The sequence below is a fragment of the Xenopus laevis genome, chromosome 1S (assembly GCF_017654675.1).
Source record: "Xenopus laevis strain J_2021 chromosome 1S, Xenopus_laevis_v10.1, whole genome shotgun sequence".
Taxonomy (NCBI): Eukaryota; Metazoa; Chordata; class Amphibia; order Anura; family Pipidae; genus Xenopus; species Xenopus laevis.
Window position 1 is genome coordinate 192,055,857 of NC_054372.1, and position 23,466 is coordinate 192,079,322.

A 23,466-nucleotide genomic window follows, 5' to 3' on the forward strand; every position below is an offset into this window, starting at 1 on the left:
TATATATATATATACAGTCCGAAGCTGGTGCACTCGTTACACAAAGGTAATGCCTGGGTGCTGGTTAGAAGAAATCATCTGTAGTGCACAAAAGAACCGCACACACAGGTCTTTGTAGTGAAAAAAGTAGTTTACTTTATTGCGACGTTTCGGCTCCTAAACTCGAGCCGTCATCAGGAAGTTAAACCCCAAACACAACCGCCCCTTTTGAACCCTGAAATGGCGCCAAAATTCAGGATGTGACATCATAGGTAACAGCATAAAAAGCATTAGTGCATTACCCATATTCCAAGTGATACTATGCCAGTGAGACATCCCTGTGTGGAGGGCCCAAGACCCTGTGCATATTCCACGTGAGTATCTGTGTTAGCGCCTGTCAAAACTATATGTGTCATTACGTGAATGTGCGCACAGCCAGTCAATTGGACCCGCACTTACCAACAAGGCTCCAGCTTTAGCCAGACGAGGCGGACTGAAGGACAACACGCGCCTCCAGCTTTGTAAGTATTTGCGGTGCGTTTATAATACCTGAAGAGCGTTTGGTCCCGCTGACATATGTGTGGCACCGATGGTTGGCCCGCTGCCTGCAGTATGGGCGATATCGTTACGATCTCTCTGTTGAATGGATCCCTCTCGTCTGGCTAAAGCTGGAGCCTTGTTGGTAAGTGCGGGTCCAATTGACTGGCTGTGCGCACATTCACGTAATGACACATATAGTTTTGACAGGCGCTAACACAGATACTCACGTGGAATATGCACAGGGTCTTGGGCCCTCCACACGGGGATGTCTCACTGGCATAGTATCACTTGGAATATGGGTAATGCACTAATGCTTTTTATGCTGTTACCTATGATGTCACATCCTGAATTTTGGCGCCATTTCAGGGTTCAAAAGGGGCGGTTGTGTTTGGGGTTTAACTTCCTGATGACGGCTCGAGTTTAGGAGCCGAAACGTCGCAATAAAGTAAACTACTTTTTTCACTACAAAGACCTGTGTGTGCGGTTCTTTTGTGCACTATATATATATATATATATATATATATATATATATATATATATATATATATATATATATATATATATATATATATATATATATATATATATATATAATAAAACAACGGTCTTGCTTTCAGGTTGCCAAATTTCTTTGACAGATCATATCAAAACAAAGAGTTTCAGTCTCAACTGTTATATGAAATCCCATAGAATACTATATTCTATATTCTTCTTTCCCATCACTCAGGGGGTTATTTACTAAAATCCAAAAACTTCTCATTATTTTAGTAACGCTGAACTCCCATCCACATTTTACCTCATTTATCAATGAATTAAGTCAAAATTGTGAAACAATGTTGGATTCTGGTATGAAACCCAAAACAGATCAAGATATCTTACAATTGTAAAAAGACATCTGCCATTGACTTAAACATGACCACTGCAGGTTTGAGATGGATTTTTTTTGTATTGAGCAGTCTCTGGGTTTAATAAATATTGAAAAATGTGGGGGTTTTTTACCACGAAAAAATTGTGTTTTCCTCTTTAAAACTCTGACCAGAAAAAATCAGAGCCTCTCAAAATGTAAAAGAGTGATTGGCATCTTTAAATCTTCCAATAGATTTCCAAACATTGCTGTCATTTTTTATTCATACATTAGCCAGTAGCAAGACTATTTGGAGGATGTTTAAGTCTATCTGTGTATAGTAAATAATGACCAATGAAATAATTGTAATGTATCCATGGTGTTGGTAAAATGTACGTTCTAAAACTTTTCCCAAATCAGCGATACATTCATTAGCAGTAAGCAGTAACTCTAACTTTTTTTGTGGTTTGATTAAATAACCAACTCATGAATGTTAAAGAAGACAAAATGTCTTCAAATTAAGATTCTGTAATTGTGTACTTGGGTTTAATTAAGAAGTACTTAGTGCTGAAGAAATCTATTCCATAGACTCAATTTGTCCATCAATTCCCCTTTTATCAAGCTGTCAGAAATCTCTCATTCTCTCTGGATTATAGTCATACTAAAATATTACTTTTAATTTAGTTATTGGCATCTATGCCAAAATTTATCTTTCAGGGCTGTCATATAAATTTGAATTCAGGAGGGCCAATTAAAGAGAAATAAAGCATTTTAAGCACTTAAAGGGGGGTGTGAGCTGCTATGGTGATACATTTTTACCTGTGTGTTTGTAGCTGTGAAGGTGTCATCAATCTGTTGTCAATTAGTGCATATCATAATTCAAATCTCATTCATCGATTTTACTATATTTTAAACAAAAGTGCTAAACCTAACATTACCAGTTGCAAAAATGGAATTTTGTCAAATCATTACAAGGGATGAGTATTTTTTTCCGTTGAAAAGAATACAGTCAGTTACAAGAAAAACTCTGCGCTTAGTCCAAATAAAAAAAATACAGCAGCACTAATATGAGAGGACCCGCTAGCCCACGTGTGAACTTTTCCCTTGATACAGATTGTTGCAGAAATTTGCATTTTTTACAAGCTGCAAAATTTTTCACAAATCTACGCCATAATTTCACTATGCATTTTGTGTCACCTGGAAAAAAAGTAAAGGAAAAATACCTGCTCCAATGAACCTGGAGCAAGAAAAAAACTCTAGAAAAAGTGTCCATTGAGTCAATTGCATTTGGCATGAGAAAAAAACAATGACAACATTGACTCCAATGCTTTGGCACAAGAGAAATGTTCATTGACTTCAATGCATTTGTTGTAAGAAAAAAAATTAAACAAAAAATACCCATTGATTCCAAGGCATTTTGTAAAAAGTTATAGGCAAAAATCTGATTCTTTATGAAACCTGTAGAATCAATTATTTTGCTGTTTTTAATATGTATTTTGATACTATTTGATAACATGTTTTGTACAGTATCAAGACATCTTGATTTTTATTAGGACAACACCTGTCCAATCTCTGTGTTCCTGCACTGACTTCTGAGAGATTAGATGCTTCTTGTCTCCTCAGTGATTCAGATCACATTTAGAGAACTTTGGGAAAGAAATATGCATCATAAAACCTGAGATGGAGAGTGAGATTACAAAGATTTAATCTTGCATTGGGATATGGGAAAAGCATGCATTAAAATCATCTAATGTTTCTGATCTCTTGAGGAGATTATAGAGAGCTTTGAGCTTCAAGGTTCCATTTTATTCTAACAAACAGGCAGCTAAAATTGTATTTTTAATGTCCGATAATATCATAAATTAATAGATCTACTAATAGCTCTCTGATCAATGAATGGACTTGGGTATAAAACTTGAATCACATCTGTAAAATTAGTATATGTAGACATTAAGGTGGAATGCATAATGAGAAAAGGCTGCCATCAATTAATAAATAACTATTGTTCATTAATATTTTAGCAGAACCTTGATGATTCAGGAACGGATGGGTTGGGTTACCAAACTTTAAAGCAAGACTTAAGCTACAGGAGGAGGGGTGTAATACCACAAAAAAACAACAAAAAGAAATGAGGCCCCATGTATAAAAATATACAGTGTATTTCTGAATAAGGGTTTATTTGTGGTGCTCCAGGTGTTGCCCCATCCCAGCAGCATGGTCAGAAGATGCTGGTTGAAGATGGTACAAGAACAAGTTTTTACCACACAACACAGTCCTTGGGTTTTTGCCTGCTTTGCTTTACAAATATGTAACCAGTATATGCTATGTGTAAACGTGTCAAAAGAGCTTACCGCTGTACATGGTGGGCCCAGGTGCACATGCCCCAGACCTTCAGCAAGGGGAGCAAATATCAGGAAACTTCAAAAGAGGCTGGCACAAGCCTGGAAGTACAAGCTTGGAACTACTTGGTGGGTTCCAGGCTTGTGCCTGCCTCTTTTGAAGTTTCCTAATTTTTGCCTGCTTTGGAAAGATTCCATGTACCTATTATCTTCCTCAACCCACCATTATTCCTGACTGATGTTGTGAAATTTTAAGCAAAGGAGGGAATACAGGGTTATGAAAGATAGCTCATAGTAAAAGTTCATCCAGGTACTAGTCCGATTGCCATTTTGGAAGGAATTTTCCCCCCTCTGAGACAAATTGGAGAGGCTTCAGATGGGGTTTATTGTCTTCCTCTGGATCAACTGGCAGTTAGGCAGGTTAAAATATAGTTAGGAGGTTAAACTTGATGGACGTGTGTCTTTTTTCAACCTAACTATACTACTATGTTACTATGTATGACCAATTTTAACAATTTATTAAAACGCTTTTGAAAAGATACCCCAGTTGACCTATATATATCGAGGGTCACTGAGGTTTATCTGCTTGGAAAAACTGGAATTACTGTTCACCAATGAATGCTATGTCATGTAGTTAACTGTAACTCTGTAAATTGAAATACCTGTTGTTTAATTTCATATGAATGGCAGGTTTAGCAGCAGAGACAGTTGTACCCAAGCAAAATGGCCACGTGCCATGGAGACAGGTGACTTCCTTGCATACTGTATGTATTGAAATTGCTTTAAAGCAGATGGTTCAGATACTAACTCCCCTGCAACACTGAAATCTATCTACCAAGGTAGATAAAGAGCTAAAATTACTCTTTCTCTTGAACATGAAACTAAAAAACATTTAGGAATGACTCAGTATGAACTACTGTAGCAATCCACCCATAAACCATTAGGATAAAAACTGAAGCATATATAAAGACATGAATTATATGTAAATATTTATATATACAATATTTGACAGTATGAAATATATCAAAGCCTACAAAGGAGACCCAATTTTGGATATGCAGGTATAGGCCAAGTGATATTGTAGACTGCCTTTAAATTGTTCGCTAATCATCTGAAAGTGAAATATATGGTGGCATTTTATGATTTAAGTGGCTCTAAATAGCTATTAGAATACTGATTAGAAATAAAATTGATTTCTAAATCTAAAAAATGTTTATTCGTAGAAGCAAATTAATGAAAATGTAAGTTTTTGCAAGTGAGAAAATCATTATGTTAAATTGAATTTTATTTCTAGGTTTTAGAACTTAAATTTTCAAGATTAATCAATTGAAAGAATGTCAAAAAGTTGGCACCTTAATCCTGGGTGGCTTCTATAGAAGTCAGCTAGATGAGTATTTTAAATATCCAAGCTATTTTGTTTGTCAAGTTTTTTTTTAATTGATACAATTGAAAAATAAAATTTATATAATTTTAAAAAAAAACTATTGACTAGAGAAAATTCATATTTTCATTGAAATAAAAAAATTTTTCTGAAACTTCACCCAATCAAGTTTATCCGATTAGATTTTTAATGTACGTTTGTATGATAACAATCAAGAAAAAAATATATTGATCCAATTCTGCTTCTGGTAACAAATTTATAAGAAAGATTTGAATAAATAAATGTTCCTCTAAATCAGAGGTCTCAAACTGTGTGAGGTCAGTGGGCCATGCGCATGAGAACTTTTCTCCAGATTTAGAAGCAACCTTTTCTTTTCATCCCAAAAAAAGACATTAAAGCAACTCTACTTACGTTCAGGTTGGGTCACAACTTGGATCTGTTGGGAACTTTCTCCAGGACCCCATTCATTATAGGCCACCACTCGAAAATTGTAGGTCTCCTCTGGTGTTAGATTGCCCACAGTTAGCTGCAGTGATACAGGTTGTGAAGTATTCACAGCCCGTTCCCTGGTGGAAAACAGAGAAATAAAGATCAATATACATATTTTATTTTAATCTGCCTAACTGCTAGTTGATCCAGAGGAAGGCAAAAAAAACCCCAAACATCTAAAGCCTCTCCAATTTGCCTCAGAGGGGGGGGGGGAATTCCTTCCTGACTCCAAAATGGCAATGGGACCAGTCTCTGGATCAACTTGTACTATGAGCTATCTCCCATATACCTGTATTCCCTCACTTGCTAAACACCATCCAACTCCTTCTAAAAGCTATCTAATGTATCAGCCTGTACCACTGATTTAGGGAGATAATTCCACATCTTCACAGCTCTCACTGTAAAAAAAAACCCTTATATTTAGGCGGAACCTCTTTTCTTATAATTGAAATGGGTATAATAGGATATCATAACTAATATGATATGGATTTTCTCATTTTATAAAATTTCTTACATTCTCTGCGCTTTGTTCTTCTGAAAACCCCAAGCAAAGCACCCCGTATCACCCCACAATGCTCCACTGCTGAAAATGGAATTGTAAGCAAATGCAATTATCACCTCTTGTATTTCTTGCCTGTAAAGTTTTTTGTGTGTTTTCAGGTAAAAATTGTGATGTTTGTGGTTGCCACCCATTTGATATTTCATCACCTTAGCTGGTAAAAATATACTGAGACCTGTAGTCGTACCCATTGTTAGACCACCAATCTACCAAGTTGTGTTCTTGATCTACAGTAACTCAATCATCCCCTTAACAGCCAACTTTTTCTGGTCTACCCAGCCTTGTCGTTGGTCTGCTTTATTCTCTACACCATTTACTCAAAAAAGGTGGTAAAATAAGTGGAGGGATTGTAGATGGATATTTGAGATAGTGTCTGGATATCAATGGTCAAATCATTCATTAATGCTACAATGTGCCTTAGACCTGTTGTAGTGGTCAGATAGGCTCATGATGGTTGATGGGGGACAACTGAGCAATTTTTATTACGCATTGTTTTTGTTTTTCTCTCTTTTTTCACTCTTAAAATACATTTATATGGTTTTATTTTGGTCTATTAAAGGGGCTTTGCTTGGTTGTTTGTGCAAGTTGATGGCAAAATATACATTCAAACAATCAGAGAAATATGTTGGAGAGCAATGAAACAGACCATAAATCTAACAAGATATTTTTAGAAGGTTCAGGTGTTATGAAATACACTGGTAGGAAACAAAGTTCCAACATCTGAAGGTAATCATTATCCCAGTGATTATAATTTGTATTCGACTTCAACACAGGCACATGTTGTAGAAACGTGCCTAGCATCACATAGCGTTTAGATGATAGAAATCCTTTTTCATTCAAGGCTGGAAAGCTACTCTATCTCTGTCAATGAAACAGGACCCTACTATCTCTCTTAGAAGCTCAGAACTTAAAGCTTGATGGACTTTCTTAGGTTTCTCAAAGGAATCAGCCACAATGTTTTAAATATAAAAGACACATTTTGTCTACCTCTGTCATCTATCAGAAAACAGTGACATTCAGAGGTGGATAAAATGTCCCTGTTGAAATGTTATTAATGGAAAGTGTGCTGGATTTCCTCAGCAAAATGTTTTCTCCTGAATGATGTCTGGGGTCACCCCACAAGTGCTATAGGCCTTAAAGCGGATGTTCATCAACATGAATTATTTGCAGTACCAATTGAGACTCATTTTCCTGCGTACATTTCCTAAACTTTCCTAAACTTTCTTTTCAACCATGTTTCTCTATTTATTTACTTTCATATCATGCCTTCTGCTTTACACCCTTGGGTATGAAACAAGAAGTCTTGTCTACCATGCAGCCAAGGCTATCATTTTCTTACTTTCCTGAAGTCTGTAATTCACTAAAAATATAATAAGTACTACCTTTTTGATAACTGCTGCTTCATGCATAATGGCAGATTTAAGACCATGTCCTGTAAGACTTCAAAGTCTTCATTATACAGTTTACAAAGTGAATGTACTGCAGATGTTCTTACACAAGTGTAAAATGTAATTACACTGTTCCTGTACAGCTACAAATGATGTTAAGATATGTCAAATGCCTAATTAGCTGCTTCAAGGTGGAAGAGCCAAGATAATCGCCCCGCGCTGAGATTTAAAGAATTTGGAGGACATGCATTTACATTTTTTTACATAATTTTTTTCTTTCTTTTTGTTCTCTTTTTCCATAATAGAGACACATTGTAATTTTATGGTTATCATGGTTATATATTCATATCATCACATTGTGTGCCTCTTGTTTTAGAACGGTGCATTGCTATCATTTTAACCATTAAATATGAGTACAGAATAACATACAAACTACAGGCCACCATCTCCAGAAAACGATAACTATTACTACTAGGAGTTGCATGACACATTGGATAATCCTATCACAACTACACAGAATCTGAATTTCTTCAGATGTCACCTCTTTGAAGAGTTACAATGGGCCATTGTAAATGGATTAGTGGAAGAGTTTATATGCCGAGAACATCCCACACCAGTCAGTTGAACTGAAGAAGCTGCTCGGATGAGTAGTGAAACGTCTTCATTGATTACTCAGCAAGTCCAGTTGTTTTTAGATTGACCTATACTAGATATACCATAACCTGGATGAATGAAAATCTTCATAGTCATATTACTACTAGGCTTGATTTGGCATGGGACAGGGAATGTCTACATTTTACTACTAGACCACTACCATTTCCACCTATTTCTCAAGAAATTTTCTGAAAATTTCTTGTGCAGGAAAAAAAATTGATAAAATTGTGAAAAATTCTGAATCGTACAAATTTTGGATTCGGATCTGGATTTTTCGGACTTGACACCCGAAAACCACAAAATCTGTGGATTAGTTAACGAAAAGTAGCACAGATCAGGGTATCAATGGGACATCTTCCATTGACTTCTACGTGAACTTGGAAGGTCAGAGTGGGAGTACTTTTTTATTCTGACTTTTAACACCATTGGGGTTTAATAAATTACGAAAAATTTGAGTTTTCTTTTCTATGAAAAAAAATGTTTATGCCCTTTAACAGTCTGACCAGAAAAAAATGGGATTTTAATAAATGACTCCTTGAATGTTACACATCTCCCAAGCCTAGTAATATTGGTGTACAGGTATGGGATACATTATGAATTACCGAAAGACCATCTCCCATAGTATCCATTTTATCCAAATAATCTAAATTTTTAAAAATGATTTCCTTTTTCTCTGTAATAATTAAACAGAACCATGTACTTGGTCTCAACTAAGATATAATTGATCCTTATTGGAAGCAGAACCAGCTTATTGTGTTTTTTTGATTATTTACATGAATTTCTAGTAGGCTTAAGGTATGAAGACATTAAATACGGAAAGATCCATTACATGGAAAACCCTCATGTCCCGAGCATTCTGGATAACAGGTCCTATGCCTGTACTGTTAAAATGTGTACTCTAGGAGGACAGTGAAATGCTGAGCGCATTAACATTAACATTGGAACATTCTGATGTTAATTTCAGTAAGGCAAATGCAGATCTGAAAAGAAGATGTAATTCTCAATATATCCAGCACAAAATCTTTTTGCTTGCTGGGCATGATCACTTGAATGTTAATGTGCATTTCTATGATAATGTGTGAACTAAGCTTGCCCCATCTAAAATATAAATAGTTTTTTTTAATCGTGGCGCGAGTCACACAGTAATACCCCAAAGGATGAAATGATTCAAGAATCTACATTCTTAGAAAATATATCCGTTATAAGGAAACCTGTTATCCAGAAAGCTCTGAATTACAGAAAGGCCCTCTCCTATAGACTTCATTTTATCCAAATAATCCAAATTTTAAAAAATGGTTTCCCTTTTCTGTGTAATAATAAAATGGTAGCTTGTACTTGATCCCAACTAAGATATAATTAATCCTTATTGGAAGCAAAACCAGCCTATTGGGTTTATTTAATGTTTACATGATTTTCTAGTAGACTTAAGGTATGAAGATCCAAATTACGGAAAGATCCATTATCCGGAAAACCCCAGGTCTCGGGCATTCTGGATAACAGGTCCCATACCTGTACTACACAGTGCTACGCAATATGTTGGCGCTATATAAATGCATGTTAATAATAATAATACATGGCTCTGAGAGGTTTCTTCTGATTTACCTGCAGTGTTTATAGGACAAGAACGTTACTTGCTCCACATTTCTGGTCTATAAGTTAAATCACATCAATTTGGCTTTGTTATCACTGTAAATGTATTTAATTTGCCTTATTTTTGCAAACTTCGAAATAACTGGAGCATTTTATTTCACACTATGATTTTTAATGGCTAAATCTAAAATACTAACGTTAGCATTTTGACTAGTTTAATGCTCTTGTTAAATTCTGAAATTATCAGGAAAGGAAAGCCCTGGAGCTATAAGCTGCACGACAAGGGATCTGAATGACCAGCAGCCAAATTATATGGGTCTAAGTTAGATATGGGCAGAATCACATGTAGATGTGTTTAGGTGAGAATGAATTAATGAATGTAGGAGATGGTTGGGCCAAGGGGCGGAGTCAGAGAGGGAAGTGATGTCAGGGGAAGAAGCAGTTCTTCCCCTGAGCAGGTAGAAACATGAGGCAGAGCTCTCTCTCTCTCTCAAACAGAGAGCTCTGCCTCATTCACTCACTGAAACTTGTGTATTAGGAAGTAGCATGAGAAAGGGGTTGGTTGACCCTCTATGCTGGGCCCTCTGAGCTGAACACTTATGGCTGGAGGGAGGCCATTACAGAGCGGGGGAGGGGGAGGCTTCTGCGCGTGAAGCTTAGGGCCTCTGGAGCAGATGGGGCAGGTTGACCGTAACTCCATTATAAATAAAAGAAAGTAAGATCTCCAGGATGTAGTCAAATTGGCTTTGAATGTCTGTGTAAGCATCCTAGTCTAGCACATGGGCAGAGTAAAGGGTAATTTGTAGCAAGATAATGCTAAGATTTCCTTGGCCAAGTCTCCTGGCTAATGTAATGTTTTAGTGGCTTTGCCTTTTCATACTTTTTCAGATCTCTAGCAGTGAACTGTGTGGCCTTGTATGGCAGGCGATCTCCTCTTAAGCTTGTATGGCTTAAACTTGCCCAAGCAATATACATCCTTTGCAGGCAGTTACACGCTTTTTAATTTTTAAGTATTTCAAAAAGGAACCTATTTTTGGTTTGTACACAGAGAATGTTACAAATATGTATATCATAAGGCCAAGGCCAATTTTATTCCATCTTCTGGTACAGTATGTTTGATACATAGAAATTGTGTTTTTAATTCATTTACTATGTTATTATTTATTAAGACATTAGCATAAAGGTATGGTGGGGACAATTGCAACTGAAAGTTACAGTTGGGCTAGTTGTGGCAGTAGGACCTTGCTATAGTACTGCACAGGTAAGTTTAGAAGAGAGAGAAAGGAGGTTCTCTCCTGTGACTGCACATTGGATTGATTGATATATACGCTACTATTGCTTGTGCTAGAGGGCAACCTGCTTGGATTTCCTAACATCAACACACTGCAGATGCAGGTCAGGGAGCAGGGCAGCTGAACTTCTCTCTTGTTGGTGGCAAAGCATAGTAGCAATCTCTTGTTCAATTCTGGCTTTAGAAGATTGCCTCATGTTAAGCTGGCAAAGTCCTATTTAGTTGATAAAATTTAAATAAATGATGTGGCCATTTTATACCCACCTCTGTCTCCTGGTTTCATTAAGGTATATAATAATGGGGTTCCGTGGGATAGCGCAAGGTGAAGGGTCAAATTGAGGAGTCCCCTTGCTATGTATTGTATATCTTTACATAGACGTCTGTGTATCACTCACTATAATGGAGAATGTATCCCATATAAGGATATAAAAGTCACTGAGGGGTTGTTCTGTGACCATATAAAGGCACAAGGCTGCAGGCTGAGTTATACAGGGAACTCTGAGTATCACTCATGTATTATAAGGGATAATGTACCCCCTACTGTAAATGATAAGGATATTAGAAGTCACTGAGGGGTTGTTCTGTGACCATATAAAGGCACAAGGCTGCAGGCTGAGTTATACAGGGAACGCTGAGTATCACTCATGTATTATAAGGGATAATGTACCCCCTACTGTAAATGATAAGGATATTAGAAGTCACTGAGGGGTTGTTCTGTGACCATATAAAGACACAAGGCTGCAGGCTGAGTTATACAGGGAACTCTGAGTATCACTCATGTATTATAAGGGATAATGTACCCCCTACTGTAAATGATAAGGATATTAGAAGTCACTGAGGGGTTGTTCTGTGACCATATAAAGGCACAAGGCTGCAGGCTGAGTTATTCAGGTAACTCTGAGTATCACTCATGTATTATAAGGGATAATGTACCCCTACTGTAAATGATAAGGATATTAGAAGTCAATGAGGGGTTGTTCTGTGACCATATAAAGGCACAAGGCTGCAGGCTGAGTTATACAGGGAACGCTGAGTATCACTCATGTATTATAAGGGATAATGTACCCCCTACTGTAAATGATAAGGATATTAGAAGTCACTGAGGGGTTGTTCTGTGACCATATAAAGGCACAAGGCTGCAGGCTGAGTTATACAGGGAGCTCTGATAGAACTCATTTATTATAAAGGATAATGTACATGAAGAGTTGTGTGGCCATATACAAGAAGGCCTACTTGAAAGTATTTTTTATTTTACTTATTTCCTACCCAGGATTTCTGGAAAGATACAGTAAGTGGTTAGTTTGCAGCTGAAAGACTGAAGCGTCAGATAGTCAAACTAATACAAATGTTTGTGCCTTGTTATAAAAAGTTCTGTATGCTTGGATTTTTCCTAGCCAGAGAAATATTATTTATTTTGCTTATCTGCAAATTGAGCACTTAGCTGTGGCAGTGTAGCTACCAGCCACAAAATCAAAGTTGTTCCTCAGGCATTGGTGCATATCTTCTCCATTCATTTTTCTCCATTCATTTTGTGTTCCACATTCTTCATAGTGACATGTATGTTCAGCTGTGCATCCAAAATAATGCACAGGCAGGCTGAGAATATATTTCAGCATATGTCCTCCATTTTATTTCCAAAATTGACTGTTCCCATCATTATATATTTGTTAAAGGAGAAGGAAACCCAGTGGGCTCAAAAACCCTCCCCCCTCCCCTGTGTTGCTTCCCCTCCCTTCTCCCCCCTGGCCTACCTGTCCCGCTGGGCAAATGCCCCTAACTTGTTACTTACCCTTCTGCGCAGGTCCAGTCCACGGAGTTCACAGGCGCCATCTTCTTCCAAGCGATCTTCTTCCTGCTTTGACCGGCGCATGCGCAGTAGGAGCATTTCGCCGGTACGGATCTACTGCGCATGCGCCAAAAGTCACAAAGTGAAATCGGAAAACTTCGTGACTTTTGGCGCATGTGCAGTAGATCCGTACCAGCGAAATGCTCCTACTGCGCATGCGCCAAAATGCTGGTCAAAGCAGAAGAAGATCGCGTGGAAGAAGATGTCGTCTGTGAACTCTGTGGACTGGACCTGCGCAGAGGGGTAAGTAACAAGTTAGGGGCATTTTCCCAGCGGGACAGGTAGGCCAGGGGGGAGGAGGGAGGGTGGGCAACACAGGGGAGGGGGCGGGGTTTTGCGCCCAGGCATTTCCTTCTCCTTTAACTGTTCCCTGCACATTGATGTTTGGTATTAAGCAAATAGTGGGTTGTGCATTGTGGAGTTGGGGGGTTACATATTTGGGGGGGAGGCCCATTTATAAACACTCTCATTTTAGGGGTTTTAGAAACTACAAATAAGCTAATTTTCTATAAACACCACGAATGTCATGTCATTTAGTAAAACATTTGAATACTAAAAGCATGAACGAAGAAAAAGCTGAGTAATGCAATAAAAAGCCTCTAATACCTATAATAATTTAAAAAGATTTTCAGACAATTACTAGCAAAAAAATTATCAGAAAACCTCTAAGGGGCCCATTTACTTAGTTCAAGTGAAGGAATAGAGGAAAAATAGTTTGAATTTCGAATGGTCGAATATGGCTACTTCGACCATCGAATGGGCTACTTCGACCTTCGACTACGACCTTCGACTTCGAATCGAACGATTTGAACTAAAAACCGTTCGACTATTCGACCATTTGACCATTCGATAGTCGAAGTACAGTCTCTTTAAAAAATTCTTCGACCCCCTAGTTCGCCACCTAAAACCTACCGAGGCCAATGTTAGCCTATGGGGAAGGTCCCCATAGGCTTCCTAACAATTTTCTGATCGAAGGAATATCCTTCTATCGTTGGATTAAAATCCTTTGAATCGTTCGATTCGAAGGATTTAATCGTTCGATCGAACGATTATTCCTTCGATCGTTCGATTGAAGTATTTGCGCAAAATCCTTCAACTTCGATATTCGAAGTCGAAGGATTTTCATTCCCAGTCGAATATCGAGGGTTAATTAACCCTCGATATTCGACCCTTAGTAAATGTGCCCCTAAAAGTCTAAATGGATAAAAGAAGGTCCAATAAGATCAGCACAGCTCCCACTGACTTCTATTGGAGTTTTTGTTTGAGACGATGATGTTATTCATGGAAAGAAATATATAAATTCAAATTTTAGTAGACTGAGTAAATTCACAATATTGTGTCATTCAGTCCATTTAGGATTTAATTTCTGTCCTGGATTCCCACTGGAACTAAATTTTTTTATTACTATATTTTTTTCCATAGCTACAACCTAGGGGCCTATTTATCAAGCCTCAAATCTGGTCAAGTTTTAAAGGACAAAAAAATCTGAATTTAAAAAAACAAAAAAACTTTAATTTATTATTTATTATGCTCCTAAATAGTGATGGGCGAATTTATTCGCCATGCGCGAATTCGCGGCGAATTTGCGCGATTCGCGCCGAGCGAATAAATTCGCGAAACGCCCGCGAAAATTCGCGGTAAAAATTCGCCGGCGTCAAAAAATATTTTTTAGAAAAAAGTCGCCGGCGACAAAAATGGGCGCCGGCGTCGGAAAAACGGGCGCCGGCGTCAAAAACGAGACGCCGGCGCCGTTTCGCGAATTTTTCGCCGTTTCGCGAATTTCGCAAATTTTTCGGCGAAGCGCAAATTCGCCCATCACTACTCCTAAACTGAATCCAAAAATATTCCAGCTAAAACCTGTCAAAATCATGTAGAAGTCAATAGTAGCTGGTCCATTTAACAATCGGAATATGTTTTTTACCTTCAGGATTCTCAATAGTTTTGGGCTGTTTGCTCGTGTTTTCCTTCAATAATCCGAATTATTTGAGTTTTTTAAAAAGTATAGTTATTTAATTTGACGCTCGATTTTGTTGACAATATTTTTCACGCAGATTTTTTGCAAAAAAAATTACTGGTAAATTAATGCCATTTGTCATTTGGGAGTTTGTTTGAATATTTTTTTCAAACAGAGTGACAAAAAGTCATGTTTTAGTAAATGTCTCACTATTTTAGGAAAACCACTCCAATCAAATCCGCGCTGAACTTTCCCCCCTATTTATCAATAATTTTAGACTAAAATTTCTTGTGTGGGAAAAGATTTGATAAAATCGTGAAAAAATACTAATCATACATTTTTTGTAGACAAAAACGGCAACTTTTTTGGATTTGATGCCTGAAACCTGAGCTCAGGACGAAACAATTGAAACCTGAACAAAACAAAAATTTGAGATTTATTAAGGGGCAGAATAGTTCGAATGAAAAAATATTCAAATTTCAAAGTATTTTTTTTAGGTACTTTGACCATCAAATTGGTCAAATTCGATCGAATTCGATCAAATCAAATAATTCGAACGATTCGAAGTAAAAATCGTTCAACCATTCCATAATCGAAGTACTGTCTCTTTAAAAAATCCTTCGACTCAATAGTTTGCCAAATAAAAGCTACCGAGTTGAATGTTAGCCTATGGGGACATTGTAGATAGATTTTGGGCACTTTTTATAATCGAATAAAAATCATTAGATCGATCGCTTAAAATAGTTTGAATTGAAGGATTCCATCGAATGATTTTTATTCGATCCTTTTGCGCTAAAATCCTTCGAATTCGATTTTCAAATTCGAAGGATTTTACTTTTACTTTGAGGGTCGAATTCGAGGTTTTTTTAACCCTCGAAATTCGACCCTTGATAAATCTGCCCCTTAGTGTAAAAACCCATGAAAAACTGTAATACAAAAATTTGCCAAGTTAAAGCTGGTGAGGTCCTACAGAAGTCAACGGGAGCCTCGCTGATCTTATTAGTCCATTTTTAGAGGTTTTCTGATTTTATTTTTCACTAGTAATTGTCTGAAAACCTGTTTTTTCAACGTTTTCATACAGTATGTTTTAGTGCATCGTTCTTTTTCATATTGTGCTATTTATATTCAGATCTTTTAATGAATTACATGGCATTTGTGGTTTTAGAGAAAGTTATTTTATTTGCGGTTTTAAAAAAAACTCTAAAACCACTAAATTGAGACTATTGATAAATGGACATGGAATCTTTGGAAATACACGAAAAAAGGAACCTGCTAATCTGACTCAAAGTTTTTAATGCATTTTAATTGTTTTTTTTTTATTTCAACACTATAGACTTTCTACCTTGCTCGTTTGACATTTACGCTTATTTTCAAGCAACATCGTTGTACCATACCATAAACCTCAAGGAAATCAACTTGCACATGACAAAACCCATTGAGCGGTTGATGCAAGACAACAAAATTACAATGCAGTAGCAGAGGCGCTAACAGATGTGCCTCTCATTAAAGCTGCCAGTGAACCAAAGTGACGCTATACAATTGCTTATTGTGAAAAATGTCAGCCATTGTCATGCACTGATTGTCATGCACTGATTGCCTGCTTTGTATAAGGATTCAGCCTATATCTTCTATAGATCACAAATATTGTGTGACTTTTATTAATACCCCATCTGTCATTTCTTTCCAACACAACAAGACAAAAAAAAAATGAAAACATACATAGAATGGATGGCACTTTACCCTCTTGGTCTGTAATAATCCTAATTAACATCGCCAAGGCAACGTCAAACAGTTTATTAGGAAGGGATCCATAAATTGTTTGGGATTGGAATGCATACCTTCTCTAATCAACATTGTAGCCAAGACCCAAATTAATATAAATTGGAAAAAACATTTTGCATCTCCAATTATGAGTAGGATTTAGCAGGTAATTAAAAAAATAAAATAAACAAGCATTGCAGTGGCATAAGATGACTTGCCCGGGCCCTGAAGCGAATAGATATCAGGGGCCATCTGTACAATGCACAACCCAAATTTTTTTGCAAGGCATGGATTTGTGGCAAAATTCTGCACTTTTGTGATTTTTTTTGCAAACTGCAGAAAAAATCTGCAGATAAAAAATTTTGCTACGATAAAAAAAGTCGCATTGACAAAATTGTTGCTGTGACAAAAAAGTTGCCATAAGAAAAAACACCCATTGACTTTAATGCATTTGGACAATAAAGTCGCTCAGACAAAAAAGGCGCCACAAGAAAAACAGGAATTGACTGTAATGCATTTGGAGTAGAGTCCTGGGTGGAACCAATTTCTAAGACCCGGACCTGACCTGAACCCACAACCCACGACCCAAACTGCAACCCGCATATTTACCCACTTTGATCTACTACCCGAACCGGACCTGCAACTACCTTATCCGCAATCTGACCCACAACCCGCCGACCACCATCAAACAGGAAGTGATTATGCTGCAAACTGGAAGTGACATCATCAAAAGTGGGCGGGACAGAAACAAGTTTTGTAAAACTTTAAAAGGAGTAAAATATAGACAATATAACATAAGATAAGGAATTTTGATTGGACCCGCAACCCAACCCTCGACCTGCAGACCCGCGACTCTGTAGACCAGTGGGTATACCCACACCTGAAAATCCTCCCCTTATTCCGCAGGGTGCCCGCTGCAGGACTCAAATTTGGAGTCCGAAAAAAATTCGCGAAAAAATTGTTGCGTGTCAAAAAAATTGCACGGAAAAAAGCATATTGATTTCAATACACATAACAAATTTTTTGCCGTTTTGCAAATTTTTTGGCAAAGTGAAACAAGACAGATTCGCTCATCGCTTCACACAATCTTCTTATTTATATACATAGGAAAGCCCAGGCAGGATTGAAGGAATGGAGGTGATGCAGGTCTCCATCTTCCCATAGGTTGCCCTATATAAGAAGGGTCTACTCCATTATTGTTATAGAAGGAGGAATGCAAGTCCCAATCTTTCTATAGGGTTCCCCTACAACAGTAAGTTCAACTCCATTATGGTTTTAGCAAGGGGGTGATGCCAATCTTCACTTCCCTATGGACTCCTCTGTAGCGGAATCTACACCATTATAACTGGGGGGGGGGGGTATGAAGATCTCAATTATTACACAGGCTCATATGAATTAGTGGGGTCTTCTGCAATATAGTTCTGGAGGGTAAAGTGAATGTGGGTCCTATGCAGCATTTGATTCTACTCCATTACAGTTATGGGGGCAGATGGTGATACAGATTTCCATATCCCTACAGGTCCCCCTGCAATAACAGTTACATCATTAATTATAGAAGCGCAAAAACTAATTGTGATGCCCTTGCAACTCTCCTAATTTTGTTGAAAAACAAAGCAAAACATCCTTCCTACAGCCTTAAGTGGGATGTTGAGAACTTTAGTACAAGTCTACTGTAGTGGCTTCATTTTTAATCAGTATCTTGCACAATTCAATAAAAAGCCTTTTACTAGTGACCCAATTGCGTCTGCCAGTCGGCAGCTCCATCACATCTAGATGGTTAGAGCTGGTTAGAGGTCTTATGAACTGAAATGACCCTCCTCCTCTGTAAACTCATGATTAACTCCCTGCAGCTTTGTGAATGAGCATTTAATAAACTAAAATACACACCTTGCCAGAGGCCATACATGTAAACTACAATTAGATATAATTGACCTGCATTTGTCATCATCAAAAGCTCCATTAAATGTTCTTTTCCTATAAATCAGCTGTATCATAATCAGAACATGATTGTATGTATTACTGGCTACCAGTTTGTGCAGGATTTTGTTTGGTATTCTTATGACTCTTATTGCCCATTCAGACCAAGTGCAAAACCTAAACTACAAGTCTAATCGGTAGTGATGAGCAAAATGACAAACACATTTGCATAACACAATGAAGTCAATAGGTATCAACATTTTTTTTACTTGTGCAACAATTTTTTTTTTTTGCTCCAATTTCATTCAAGTCAACAGGCGTCTTTTTTGTAGACAAATGCATTTGTCCAAATGCTTTAAAGTCAACGAGCATATTTTCTTATGGTGACATTTTTTTGTCTCTGTGACAATTGTGTGTTGGTGACTATTTTGTTGCAGCAAAATTTTGCCACAGTTTTGAAAAACAATTTGCAGATGGCGAAATGCAGAAATTTGCTGTAAATCCATGCCTGGCAAAAAAAATTGCTCATCACTCCTGAGGTGAATGTAATATGTGTTGTTAGTGCAAAAAAACGTTCACAGACACCTTTGTGAACGTTAGTGACCCTGTTTGGGTCTGTTTTGACCGATTACAGATTTCAACGTCTTCCTTGCAAAGTTTGGGGCCAAATGGGAAGTAAGATTTGATGATGATGATGATGATTATAATCATGATGATGATGGGATAAACCTCATTTGTACTGAGGACCAGTTATTTTATCTTTTCCTTTATATTTACAGTAATATACTTGTTTGAAATGTAGTCTTTCTGTATTGAACACTAAGGATACTGAGATGTATTGCATGTATTTTTCATATTGCAACATCTGCTTACTGAGCATGGGATCTACTGCGACACTAAGGGGCACATTTACTTAGCTTGAGTGAAGGATTAGAAGGAAAAAAACTTTGAATTTCGACTGGTTTTTTTGGCTACTTTGACCATCGAATTGGCTACTTCGACCTTCGACTACAACTTCGACTTCGAATCGAACGATTCGAACTAAAAATCGTTTGACTATTCGACCATTCGATAGTCAAAGTACTGTCTCTTTAAAAAAAACTTTGCCCACCTACTTCCCCACCTAAAACCTACCGAGCACCAATGTTAGCCTATGGGGAAGGTCCCAATAAGCTTTCTAAGTATTCTTTTATCTAAGAAAAATCGTTTCATCGATGAATTAAAATCCTTCGAATCGTTCGATTCAAAGGATTTAATCGATTTTTCCTTCGATCGTTTGATCAAAGGAAATGCGGTAAATCCTTCGACTTCGGTCGAATATCGAGGGTTAATTAACCCTCGATATTCGACCAATAGTAAATGTGCCCCTAAGAAGTTAGAAATATTCAAAGAATTATTATCTATCCTGCATGCTTAAAGGAGCTGACATGATAAATATATCCAGGTATGGGGCCTGTTATCCAGAATGTCAGGACCTGGGGCTTTCAAGATAATGGATCCTTCTGTAATTTGGATCTTCATACCTTAAGTCTACTAGAAAATCATGTAAACATTAAATAAACCCAATAGGATTGTTTTTCTTCCAAAAAGGATTTATTATATCTTAGTTGGGATCAAGTACAAGCTACTGTTTTATTATTACAGAGAAAATTTAAATCATTTTTACAAATTTTAATTATTCGGATAAAACAGAGTCCATGGAAGATGGCCTTTCAGTTATTCAGAGCTTTCTGGATAACGGGTTTTCAGATACCTGTAAGTATATTCTTAATATTTTTTTCATCTCCCTGGTAATAAGATTTTTTAGTTGAAATGAAGATAATGAGCACTGTATAAACAACACCCCTTTGTTCTAACAGTTTTGGTTTACAGATAAGATTTCCATTAGCAGAGATTATCTGTAAACTGGTAATCTGGTTATATACCTGGCAAGAACCAAGCAAGTGAAGAATTGTTTTAAACAGGTGAAAATGTTAAAGAAGGAATGGTTGCATGATTACACAGGTTGACCCCATGTAATGTGTTTTTCATGCAGCAATTACATTTCTTTCAATGGGAAGGCATTGTAGGAGTTTTTTTCCCCTGGGGTAGAGGTGACTTCCTATAAGTAGCAAACTCCCATCTACCATCACAAACAAAAATGATGGCTGGGGTAATTAGACCACCAACTATAATTTACAGAAAGAATAAAATGAATTCATCAAAAGTCAGTGAGGATGGTTAGGAATTTATAGAATTCATAGAATAAATACATTCACATTTTTAATGTGATATTGCCCATTAATCATGCTGGGATATTTTTCAGCCAATAGCTTACCTTTGTGCTCCTTGCTTGGAGAAGAAGACAGTGTAGGTCTCTATATTCCCTTTGGACTCGACAGGCGGCCGCCAGCTAAGACGAACAAATCGACTGGAAACCAAGACAGGGACCACATCTCGGGGAGCAGAGGGGAGAACGCTGGAACTGGGGACAGCTAGAGGGGAAGGTGTGGATTCAGTCAAATTGGAGGTTTTGTTTTTATAAAAAGAGGTTGGGGAGGCAGGAGGAAAACGTATAGGAGGTAAAGCTTTATTGTAAAATGGTAGGTAAAATGGGACAAGGATACAAAAGGGTAAAAAAAAGTGCTATAATAGTGCTATAGTGTCATTTCAGTTTTCAAGTTAAAGTCATACAGTACAGGAAGATGAGCAAATCTTTTCATACAGTTAAGACATTTGGACAAATGAAGGCACTTTAATGCCAACACAATCCCTGTTTCACCAATTTATCAGACCACTTGCACCATTTCTTTCTTTAAAGGGATACTGTCAGGGGAAAACATGTTTTTTTTTCAAAATACATTAATTAATAGTGCTGCTCCATCAGACTTCTGCACTGAAATCCATTTTTCAAGAGCAAACTGATTTTTTTATATTTTCAAATCTGACATGGGTCTAGACATATTGTCAGTTTCCTAGGTGCCCCCAATCATGTGTCTTGTGCTCATATAAACTTCATTCACTGGTTACTGCAGCACTCGCTCTTTATGAAAGCACATGACATTTTTTTGCAACTAAAAATAATGCACTTGTTGGGTTAGGAATGACATTTTACATGGTAGAGTGAATTATTTGCTGTGTAAATAGAAATAAAATTAGAAATAAAAATGACACCATAAAACCCATGACGAATCCCTTTAAAAATCTAGAATCATGTAGGAGAAATTCAAATTTTTCTTGTTCTTCATGCAGAAATGGTATCTACAAAGATATACTTATTGGTTGTTGATATGTACTTTGTATGCACCGCACTATACAGTGCATTTGTGCAATTTTATTTACAATCCTTTGCTCAAATAATAAGGGCATACCTTGAAAAAAAATATATATCTTCAAGGTTTTTTTTTTTTTTTATATTTGCCTTTTCACTCTACTTAGGGGCAGATGTATCAAGGGTCGAATTTCGAGGGGTTAAATCCCTCGAAATTCGACTGGGGAATAGAATCGAATAGGCAATTCAGGCGCATTTACGCGCTGGCGAAGAGTCAAATTGGCGAATATTCGCCAGGCGAATAGGTGCACGATCGAATATTCGCTCGAAGGATTTTCATTCGATCTAATGCCTTTTTATTCGATCAAAAACGTGGAAAAAATAGTCCTATAGGACTTTCCCATAGGCTTTTAAAGCAATTCGGTAGGTTTTAGGTGGCGAAGTAGGCAGTCGAAGTATTTTTGAAAGAGACAGTACTTCGACTATCGAATGAGCTAATAGTCGCAGCGTTTTTGCGCTCAATCTATTCGAATCATTCTACTCAGGCAAATTTACGCCAATTCGATAGTCGAGGAGCACAAAAAACTACTCGAAATTCGAGCTTTTTTCCCTCTATTCATTTACCCGAGCTTGGTGAATGGGCCCCTTAATGATCCATAGTGTCTCGTTTACTTTCTAACCAAACAATACAACTTTCAAAGATCATGTTGACTTGGAGAAGAAGAGAGAGTGGTGGAAGATCTTGTTTTACACAGGATGGACACCGTGGCGACCAATATTTGGAACCTATTTTCCAGCGCCCATCCATGCAACTACATTTGTAAATGACCCCTATTATCACTCATTTTTTTAAACATATGATATAGAACCACAAGATATCTCAAGTCATCTTAATGTTTTATTACTTTTTGAAGCCTAAATGTCCCACCTGCTGATCTCACCTTCTCTGCAGATCAATTATTAATAAATATCTCCAACTGACATTCCATTTTTACATAGCTTACATTTTTAATATGTATTAGAAGAGATAACAGGGAAATGCTAGATATTTTATTTTGAGTCAAGTGTGATTTATAGAAATCTCAAGACAGGAATAAATCAATTGAAACTCTTTTCAAATGCATTTCGAAAAAAACCTGAATTTTCCTCTAAGTTGAATGGTCTGCAATAGCAGGCATATGTTTTGAAAGTAGGAATGAAACTTTAAATTTCCAAAGTTAAAAAGCTAAGCTGAGGCTACATTTTAGGTTTGGACATTTAAATCTGATTAAGGTACAGAGCTGGTGTTAAATCCAAAGATGAACAACCTTTGATGCATGGCTTATTTACTGTACCTGACACAGTTCTCTAGATCCTTGGGAGTCAATTAGTTATCCAGAGCTCCCGGTATCTTGACTGAGTTGTATCTTGAGCAGATCTGTCCTTTAAAGACCAATTCATGTTTTAAAGGAGCAGTAACCAAAAAATTCAAGTGTTTTGAAGTAATGAAAATATCACGTACTGTTGCCCTGCACTGATAAAACTGGTGTGTTTGTTTCAGAAACACTACTTTAGTTCATATAAACAAGCTGCTGAGTAGCAATGGTGGAAATTGACAAAAGGCTATATGGCACAGGATAAATAATGGATAACAGAGAACATTATGTTCTACAGAACTTATCTGCTATCTGCTATGTAACCTGAG

General features: G+C 37.2%; 1 protein-coding gene across 1 annotated transcript in view; it reads right to left on the reverse strand.

The window, feature by feature from the left end:
* The window catches only part of dcc.S (DCC netrin 1 receptor S homeolog), a 479,548-nt gene that overhangs the window by 117,971 nt on the left and 338,111 nt on the right, over nt 1-23,466 (reverse strand). The window contains exons 8-9 of the mRNA XM_018244588.2: nt 20,850-21,006; nt 5,495-5,649 (exon numbers count right to left, since the gene is read on the reverse strand). Coding sequence (XP_018100077.1) covers nt 5,495-5,649; nt 20,850-21,006 — 312 coding nt within the window. The remainder of the gene's footprint in view (nt 1-5,494; nt 5,650-20,849; nt 21,007-23,466) is intronic.